The 9,868-nt window shown below is 39.7% G+C and overlaps 1 protein-coding gene across 1 annotated transcript in view; it reads right to left on the reverse strand.

Annotated features, from left to right (window-relative positions):
• The window catches only part of CFAP20DC (CFAP20 domain containing), a 257,432-nt gene that overhangs the window by 99,463 nt on the left and 148,101 nt on the right, over nucleotides 1–9,868 (reverse strand). Inside the window, exons 4-6 of the mRNA XM_023726780.1 lie at nucleotides 2,317–2,450; nucleotides 1,461–1,623; nucleotides 12–128 (exon numbers count right to left, since the gene is read on the reverse strand). Coding sequence (XP_023582548.1) covers nucleotides 12–128; nucleotides 1,461–1,623; nucleotides 2,317–2,450 — 414 coding nt within the window. The remainder of the gene's footprint in view (nucleotides 1–11; nucleotides 129–1,460; nucleotides 1,624–2,316; nucleotides 2,451–9,868) is intronic.

The following is a 9,868-nucleotide window of genomic DNA, read 5'->3' on the forward strand; positions in this document are numbered from 1 at the left end:
TGGCGCCATACCGCCGGGCGTCTCTGTCCTGTCCCTGCCGGTGCTTTGTACTCGTAATCTTCTGCTGTTGTTCTTCTTATCTGCCAATGGTTCTTGAGGGGGATGTGGGTGCATAATATGTAGACCGGCTGGTACATTTTCATATCAAAGAAAAAAAGCCAAAATAGAAGTACTATATGGTTTGAAATAATTATAAATGTACTTCAAGCTACCATGAGAATATTCATGTATCATTTTGACATAACAACACAAAACTGTATCAAAAACATACATTATTCCTTCATAGGAAATAGGGTTTATTCCTATTTCAATATTAGGCTCATATCAGGCTTTCAAAATTACTAATACATTTTTTTTCATGTAATATAACCTTACAGAGAGCTACAAGTAATTTGATTAATGTTAATCAGACAACATGCTATGTTAAAAAATATATAAATTGACAGCCAGTAGAGGAAAATTACTCCTTTCTGCCTAAAAGGAAGTGTAGCCAGGTATGACTCCACAAGAGCTTAGAGAGCAGTTTGCAGAAGAACCCTGGAGAACTCAGGTCAAACCTGGAGAAGAATTATGCAGTCAAATTTAATTTTATAATCACATTAACAGCAGCTAATATTCCCTGAATGCTTGATTGCTTGGAACAACACCATGTGCTTCACAGGTTTCCTCACTGAATCCTCACAGTGGCCCCTTGGGGCAGCTCTTAGAAACTACTAGTGTCGATAGTAATGGTATCCCCATTTTACAGATAAGAAAATTGAGGCTCACAGAATTTAAGGCACTTGATTAAGGCCTCCCAAATAGTCAGCTGTAAAGCTGGGACTGGATGTCTATGTTATTTATTTCCTTATCTCAGTTTTATACTCCATGGGGGATATTATCCACAATACAGATCATTGATTGCTAAATCAAATACAAAGAACTCAGATGCTCCCATTGTCTACTCTCACATGAGTCAGGTAAGAGGAGAAAAACTGACAAGGAGTTGTAAGCCTCAGGTTCTTGCTTCACTTCTTTCCCATGATTACATACTGCAAATTACTTTGTTAGCCTTGAACTTTCAATCTGTAAAATGGACAAAAGTCCTTTCCTAACTCACAGGGTTGTTTTGCTGCATATCAAATGAGAAAATAATCAAAGAGGACTTTACAAATGGGAGGGATTAATTAAAAAATAAAATTAAGTTAAGAAAACTTAAATGAACATGGAGTTTACAAAATATAGCGACCACGGAATGTTATCCTATTTTCTCACCAGTCATCAACAAGTGAAAACGCAGGGCACTTCAGTAATTTGAAATAACTGAGCAAACAGAGTGAGAGGTCACAGAAGGTAATAGATGGAGTGGTTACTCTTCGGATTTAAGATCTATTCATGAGTCTAACATCTGATTTATCTTAACAAGAATATCTCTCACTATTTTCACTAGCTATAAATCTTTATGCATCATTCTTTCTTACCATGAACAGGTACAGGCTGCTTTATTTGGCGAATGTTTTCTTTATCTCCTTGCTCCTCAGACTCAGATACCAGTAAGGCTGACACATCTGTACTGCTAACACACTTCTCTACAGTGGACTGCAGGCAGGATCGGTGATTTTTTGACCCAATGGATCTTACTGTCTATAAGGAGGAAGAATTAATTTGTACATTTTAAAATACAGAAATTGCCTTTATTTTCTGTACAATCTACACAGGAAAAATAATCTTTGGACAAATAAAGAGTGAGGGCGGGGGGAAAAACTAGAGAAAATGAGAAGGTTAAAGAGTGATGGAAAGGGAAATGATGGTAGAAAATTAGCAAGAAATGGAAAGAGAAAAATAATGTGAGAGGAGACAGAAGGCAACCAAGTCTCCCAGACACAGAAATTAGATGTGCTCGCTCGCTATACTCCACCATTAGCAGGTAGAACTTAAATTAAAAATCTCTGCTGTATGTCAGACATTCAGAGGAAATTAAAAATAAAACACATAACAGTTGGGAATCTGCTCACTGTAAGGTGTCTGGTGATAATCAAACTCCTTGAAGGAGACAGCAAAGTGCGCTCACATCCAATTGCCTATGAGTTTTGTGAACATATTTAATGAAAAGAATACTCTAAAATGTTAACTATGTTGACATGACAAAAAAGGAAACAGTTTCAAGGTTCTTTGAAATCCAGAATTTCTGTTCCAAATTTATTCAGGCCTTCTGCTTTTGGCATGTAGATTCTCTCTCTCTCTTTTTCCCCCTACATTGGAAAAAACAAAAAACAAAAGAACCTGCCCTTACTATGCCACTCCTGTTCAGGTAAGGCCTTCAAACCTTGCTCCTACCTCACTGGATAGCCTCATGTTATTCCTTCTGCCAGACAATGGAGGTGGTCCAAGAACTTTGGATCCAAAGGCGATATGACAAACATCTTGACTTTTATTGTTCCGCACACTGCCTCCTCGGTGAATGAACTGGTCTGTTTGTTGAAGGAAAAGTAAAAACGGTCCATCAATGGGCATAATGACAAATGCCATGTGGCAAGATCTCTGAAAGTACAGTTCAGGGGTCGTATGATCCAAATCACCCCTGGACACTTATTACAAATGTAGGTGCTGGGGACCCATTGGAAACCCTGGTGGCACGGTGGTTAAGAGCTACAGCTGCTAACCAAAAGGTTGGCAGTTCGAATCCACCAAGGGCTCCTTGGAAACCCTAAGGGGCAGTTCTACTCTGTCCTATAGGGTCGCTATGAGTCGGAATCGAGTGGATGGCAACGGGTTTTTTGGGATCCATAGCAAATTGATCAGATTATAGAAGTGCAATCTCAGGGCTGGGGGGGGAGGACAGAAATCCACACTTTCAACAGGTTCTCCCAAACGATTCTTATGCTGTCATTTCAGAACGACTGCCACAAATGTTTGTCCTCAAAAAAAAAGAGTGAATTAAAAAAATACATCTTATTTTCTCTTTAAGGAAATGATTTCAACAAAACTATTCAAATCAATTCAACAAACATTTGGTTGAACACTTACTCTCTCAGACATTTCCTAGAGGTTGTCAGTGACACAAAATGGCTAAGACACATGGCTTCCCTCAGGAGTCTGCAGGGAGGTGGTCAGACAAATAAACAAGCAGCTGTCACATAAGGCAGACCAGTGGGCATGAAGAATAAGTGGCCTTTTGAATGGACCTGGAATAATAAGATTTTAAGGAGAAATGCAAGGTGCCCTAGGTAGAAGAAAGTGCCTGAGTAAAGGTGTGCAAGAGGGAAAGGTATGCCTGGGGAGTAATGAAGTGACCAGATTAGCTGGAAGGATAGGCTAGGGTCATACTGAAAAGAGTCACAACATGCTAATGAGCATGTTCTAAATTTGCCGGGCAACAGGGAATTGCTGAAGGTATTGGGGAGAAAAAGAACATAATGATATCGCCCCCAGGATAGGGCAACTTTGCTCACTCAAACCCTGCCACCTTTTCCTTCTGAGCACACGACTAAATTACACTTTCTAGATTCCCCTGCAGTTCTGGGCCGTGTGACAGCTCTGGCTACGGGAAAATGAGATGTGGATGTGAGTAGTGTAATCCACTTCTTGGCTCCAAAACTTCCTGCATAATCCCCCAACCCATAGCTCTTCTATCATCTCCCAACAAGATGTGGAAGATCCTGTAGAGGCCGGTAAGGTCCCCAGGGGAGCCAGCAGGTGAGTCTGGGTCTCCGGACAACCACAGGAAAGGCTGCCCAAGGAACTCCTGATTGGATTTGAACCGTGCGGCTGTGTCTGCAGTTAGCCTCCCCCGACTAATGAGCAGTGGTGGTGACGGCCCTTAACCACTCAAAGTACTGCCTACTATCTACGAAGCTTTTTGCTGTGCCCCACTTGCAAGACAGGACCCACTTAAATATTATGATGTTGGCCCTGATAAAGTCCACATTTGTCCACAGTCATGGACATATATGAGCTACTAGCTACTTCCTGTCTGACCCACTCCCATGAAAAAATTCCTATAACTAGTTGGTCCCATTAACCTCTGCTGAAGAGCTGTGATTTTACACATGATGGAATTAAAAACCACTCCTTAGGCAACAGCATGAGAAAAGGCACACAAATCTGCAATAATATACAACGCAATTAATGTGCATATATATGCGTGGCTGTGTGGATGTTTTTCCATTTGTGATAGGTGAAGCTGAACTGATGGGAGAAGCAAGATTACTGAATTGAACTGAAAGAATTTTTGCTAGAAACAAGACCTGAGGTGGATGGTGAAATGGTGAGGAGCTATACCAGGCCAGTTTTCTTCAAATTTCTGAAGCTCGATTAGGTAGAAGAGAGAGTCCAATTGTCCAAAGGGCAGAAACAGAACCAATGAGCAGGGCTTACATGCAGGAAGGTTTTAGTCCAGCATAAAGAACTTCTCTGATTAAAGCATGCCCGGTTGTTGAGGTGGTGAATTTTCTGTCATTCTTGGTGTTCAAGCAGAGGTCTGGATATCGTAAAGAAGATTCAGACATCAGATGACTCCCTACTGTATATCTCTAGCCTAGTTCTCTCTTCTGAGCTCCGTCCTTGTATCCAGTAGCCTTCTTGACCAGCTCCTCTTGGATGTCTCAAAGATACCTTGAACTCAACACTGTCAAGCTGAGAACCTGGTCTAATGAATGGCACTATAATCTATCCAGTTTTAAAAGTCAGAACCTAGGTGTCATTCTTGACACATTCCTTTCCATCTCCTCCATGTCTTCTCTCTCCATCTCCTCCATCATCACTGAAATCCAAGTGACCAACACCCCTCTCCTGGATGACCACAAAGCTCTCAAGTGATTTACTACGTTCACTCTGGCTCCTCATCCCGTTCCTTCTCCAAAATGCAGCCAGAGGGGTATTACCAAAACATAAATCTGACTGAGTCATTTGCTTCCCTTCACCTAACACTCTTCAACGGCTTCCCTGTGCTCTCAGGATCAAGAGGAAAGCCCTTAACATGGCCTGCAGAAACCCGCATGTTTTGGCCTCAGTTCATATCCCATGGCCCTCGCTTTCTGCTCTCTCAACAGAATGACCTTCTCAGGTCTTCCAGTGTGCCACTGGAGGATTTGTACATGATGTTCCCCATGGCTAGAAGGCCTTAGGTCTCAGCTCATGTATTACTTCTTCAGACAAGTCTTCCCTGACCTTCCTCACCAGGGTAAATTCCCGCAGTACAGGCATTCCCTTCACCTTTCCCTCATAGAACTTGTCAGAACTGCATTTTCACATGTGGCTATGGGATTCTCTGATTAATGTGTATCCTTCAGTAGATACGAACTCAGTGGTCTGCTTTTGTCATCCCTGAATCGCCAGCACCTAGCCCAGTGCTTGATACAGAGCAGGCACATAATAGATCCTTGCTGAGCAAAATGAATAAAGCATTAAATGAAATGAGTCAGAATGGAAGTTGGATTAAAAGACTAAAATATTTCTAACTACGATTAAAATTTCACTTTAAGAAAAAATCACGTAGGGAGTAGATCGAGGAGGAAGACTGGGCAGGATTGCACAGCTGCTAGGTTGTGGAAGGATGAGAGGAAAGGGTCAACAATGACCAAGACAGACATTTACATGAATGGTGAGGTCCTCAACAACAGCAGTGCTATGGCACCACAATTACTGTATTTTTACACAAATATCGAGCACCTACTACATTTGTTTGCACCGTTCCCTTGTGAGATATTTTGGTAAGTGCTACTATGCCAATTTTTTTTAACATGTCGCTGTAAAAAAATTAGCATAGCGTGCTTATGAAAAGCGGGGGGGGGGGGCGCGTGGTTGGCAAACAAATATAGAAGGTATGCTTTATCTGCATAAAAATACAATAGATGCCTATCCAAGTTACACTGGAAATTTCCTAGCTTCCAAATAGACTTGGCTATGTGTGCATCTATTATCGCTCCCCCCAAGCCCTGCCACCCGCCCCAGTCATGTATAAATACCTACCTGGAGTCAACAGAACACCGTTAGTCTCTCTGGATTGATAGTAGAAAGAAGTGACATTCAGATTTCAGGCCAGTTGGAAAAACCTCAGACTCTTCAGTAAATAAGTAGAACAAATCCTAGACTATTAATTCTGTTCTCAAATATATATTTTCCCAGAAAGAAATATCCATTGAGGGTACTGATGGGCTTCATGGGATGTTGCATGAGGTTCTATGACAACTCTGTACTAGCATACTAACCTTTTTCCCTTCCAGTCTTGGAATCCACTCAGCTAAGGGCAGATCTTTCTGTTCAAACATCTTACAGGGACAACTTCCTTGACTTTTTTTTCCTATTCTCTACCAATATGTAGTTCCCACCACTCAATGTAAGTTGTTTTGAATAGAAAAGACTATTTATTCAGTACTGCATCTATGCCCATCTGGTGAGCCCACATGGCAGAAGGTAAATAACAATGAATAAATCTCACCAAAATTGCAGATGATATCCAAGATTAAAAAGAGGATTTTTGGCGGGGAGGAGGGAGTATTTTAAAAATCATACTGGCACAGTTGCAGCTATAATTTCAACAAACATATTGTCAAGGACTGAATTATGTCCCCCTAAAAATGTGTGTATCAATTTGGCTGGGCCATGATTCCCAGTATTGTGTGGTTGTCCTCCATTTTGTGATTGTGATTTTATGTTAAAGAGGATTAGGGTAGATTAAGGATTAGTAACACCCTTACTAAGGTCACATCCCTGATCCAATGTAAAGGGAGTTTCCCTGGGGTGTGGCCTGCACCACCTTTTATCTTACAAGAGATAAAAGAAAAGGGAAGCAACCAGAGAGTTGGGGACCTTATACCACCAAGAAAGCAGTGCTGGGAGCACAGTGCACCATTTGGACTTGAGGTTCCTGTGCTGAGATGCTCCCAGACCAAGGGAAGATTGATGACAAGGACCTCCTGCCAGAGCCGACAGAGGGAGAAAGTCTTCCCTGGAGCTGACACCCTGAATTTGTACTTCTAGCCTACTGGACCATGAGAAAATAAATTTCTCTTTGTTCAAAGCCATCCACGTATGGTATTTCTGTTATAGCAGCATTAGATGACTAAGACACATATTAACTTGTTCCCAGTTATTAATAACATTAAAACTACTAAATACCTTGAATTTCTTAGAGCATTTGCTTGCTCAGCAGTGGGCACGAGTGTCTATTAACCATATACCTAAACCTAATCTGCTATAATTTAAACATCACTAAAATTAGATGTTATTCTGTATTTTATAAAAGGATCCAAAATAGGATTTCTTGAATCCGCTACAGTATATTTAAATTTATATCTATTCTTAAAATTTTACACACTTTAGTACACTTTTTTCAGAGCCATGTATACCAATACTCTACTATTTAGTATCTCTTTAATTAAACAGACCACTTTAAGCTTGTTAGTACAATCCACACACACCAATTCTAAAAGCCTGTTTTACTTTAATAGTTCTGTTTATAATTATATTGTCACTGATTATTTCTATAAACATTTTTATGCTATGTATCTACTACAATAGAGTCCTAATTAAAACCCACAGGAAAAGTAATTCAGACCTTTGGTTTCTAAAATAATAAGTAGAAGGGACTAAGTTTCAATAATGAGAAAAATCTTTAATAAAACTACAAACAGAAGTGCATGCCTTTTGAATTCCAAAAGGAGCTCTTTTAAAAGCTGATATCAATATGCATAATATAAGGTCAAAAAGCAAGATTAGATTAAAGTCCTGCTCTAGGTGTTTCATTTTCTTGAATTTACAGAAAATGAACTTGGTGTAGGTCAGGGATGTTACCGTTAATTATGTTGCTATTTTACTAACGGGTACATGCCTTTATAGTTAGACTGTAAAATCTGAGGGTCTATTCTTTAACTGTCTTTTAGAAAAATAAACATTCATTTTGTCTCAAGATACAATGTTCTAATTATTATCATCATTTAAGTTTGCAGAGTTTTCAAAGCTTAACCAGAAAAACCTGCTGAATTTTCAACTCTAATCACTAAGGGGTCATGCTCAAGACTTTAATCTATTATCTAACAATCAAATCAAAATTAAATCTTCTACCAGAATCCAGATTTTAAGTTGGATTAGTTTTTATTTTATTATATGTGTGTTGTTATAAAGAATGTCAAAATACAAAAAAGGCTGATCTAGTATAGCAGTATTATTTTAAATAAAGCACTTAACCTTCCTAAGCCTCACCTTTTTTCATCCATAAGATTGTGATAATCACAGTACTTAAATCATGGCATTTTTGTTAGAGCATATGAATCAATGCATGTAACGTTAAAATATTGTGCCTAGCAGAGAGTAAATGCTTAGTAAATAGGTTATTAATATTTTCCATCTTGAATAGCATTTAACAGTTTACAAAGTCCGCTCACAGTCCCTCACTCCTTCACTCATCATTCTTTTCAGCAGTGATGGGTGCCTAGTCTGTGCAGACACTGCTCTAGGCGCTGAGACAGTAAGGTGGACACAGTCACCTCCTTCATGGAGCTCACAGTCTCACGGGGGAGACAGATATCGGAGCAAGTAATTCCATAAAAAACTAGAAGTTTACAGCTGTGATAAGGGTATGAAGGAAAAATTCAAAGGGTTATCAGTATGTTTAACAGGGGGATGGTACCTAGTCTTTTAGGTCAAGGAAATGACATTCAACTTGAGTTGTGAAGGATGATGGACATCACGATGCACACAGGATTTCCACGCAATCACCCTGTATAATATCATTATCCTGTCTCCACAGATGAAGAAACTCAGGCTCACATGGTTGGAGATTTGTCCACACTCAGACAGAGGCTCCGAACCCAAGTGTCCCAAAGCCCCTTTGTGACTTCTTTTCACCACACGTGATGCTGTCCTCAGTGGGCAGTGAGGGCACTGCAGGGGACTCTTACATCAGCCACTGGTCTTCTATGCAATTTTGTGAAGCCATCTACCTAAAAACTTTTGTTTTGCTATCTATTAATGACTGTATAAATAAGTACCAGAATGTCACAAATATGATAACTCCATGCATATGATGATGATTAATGGGGTTTTTGAGGAATCAAGCTTAGACTATAATATGGTAGCATCCTTTCTCAGAGAAACCAGAGGTGGCAAACTCAAGTGGCTTCCACACCAGGCAGGTAACGTAAATATCATGAGCAGACACACGTAGAGTGTGGGGAACTGTGGCTAACTTGAGAAAGCATGCCCTGTGTAAAGTATTTTAATTAAAAACTATTTTTTAGACCTGTTGGAGGACTGTCACTCTGTACTCCCCGGAAGCATGATGAAAACAACAGTGGATAGGCAAATGACTAAAGCAGGAAAGTCCCTGGGTGATAAAATCAGTCTTCAACTTCTGCTGATAATTAAAACCAGTAAGTCTGATTAATAAAAAGTTTAAGACATTTTTGAAAGGCAATAAAATAATATTAAAAACTAAAATTAGAATGCCTCTTTCTCCTCTGCACAGAAGCAGGACGTTAGACAATGCAAAAACATCATCCGTGTGTAAAGTTAGGGTATGTCAGCAAGATAAAAAGCAATAAAGCACAGGATATTACTTTTCTTGACAAACTCTTAATTTATTAAAAAGTTAGAATTAGCTTACTTTTTGTTCTTAATCTTAATGAGCAAAGAAATCTTTTTAGGGAAATACTTTATTATAATCTCAAGAAAACCTTCCATTGTGAACAAAGATTACAGCTTATTTATAGACCCTGGTAGATAATTTCCCTCATTTAGGTTTGGACATAGAGCACAATTCCCTATAACATGAGAAGACTACCCAGAAGGGACGGATTACCCAATAAGCAAGGTAGGCGCAGGATTACTTGTGCTTCCTTACTAATCTGTAGCACACAGTTTCACATGGGTTTCACACAATTAAGCCGGT

Source organism: Trichechus manatus, unplaced genomic scaffold, assembly GCF_000243295.1.
Source record: "Trichechus manatus latirostris isolate Lorelei unplaced genomic scaffold, TriManLat1.0 scaffold00001, whole genome shotgun sequence".
In the NCBI taxonomy this organism is placed as follows: Eukaryota; Metazoa; Chordata; class Mammalia; order Sirenia; family Trichechidae; genus Trichechus; species Trichechus manatus.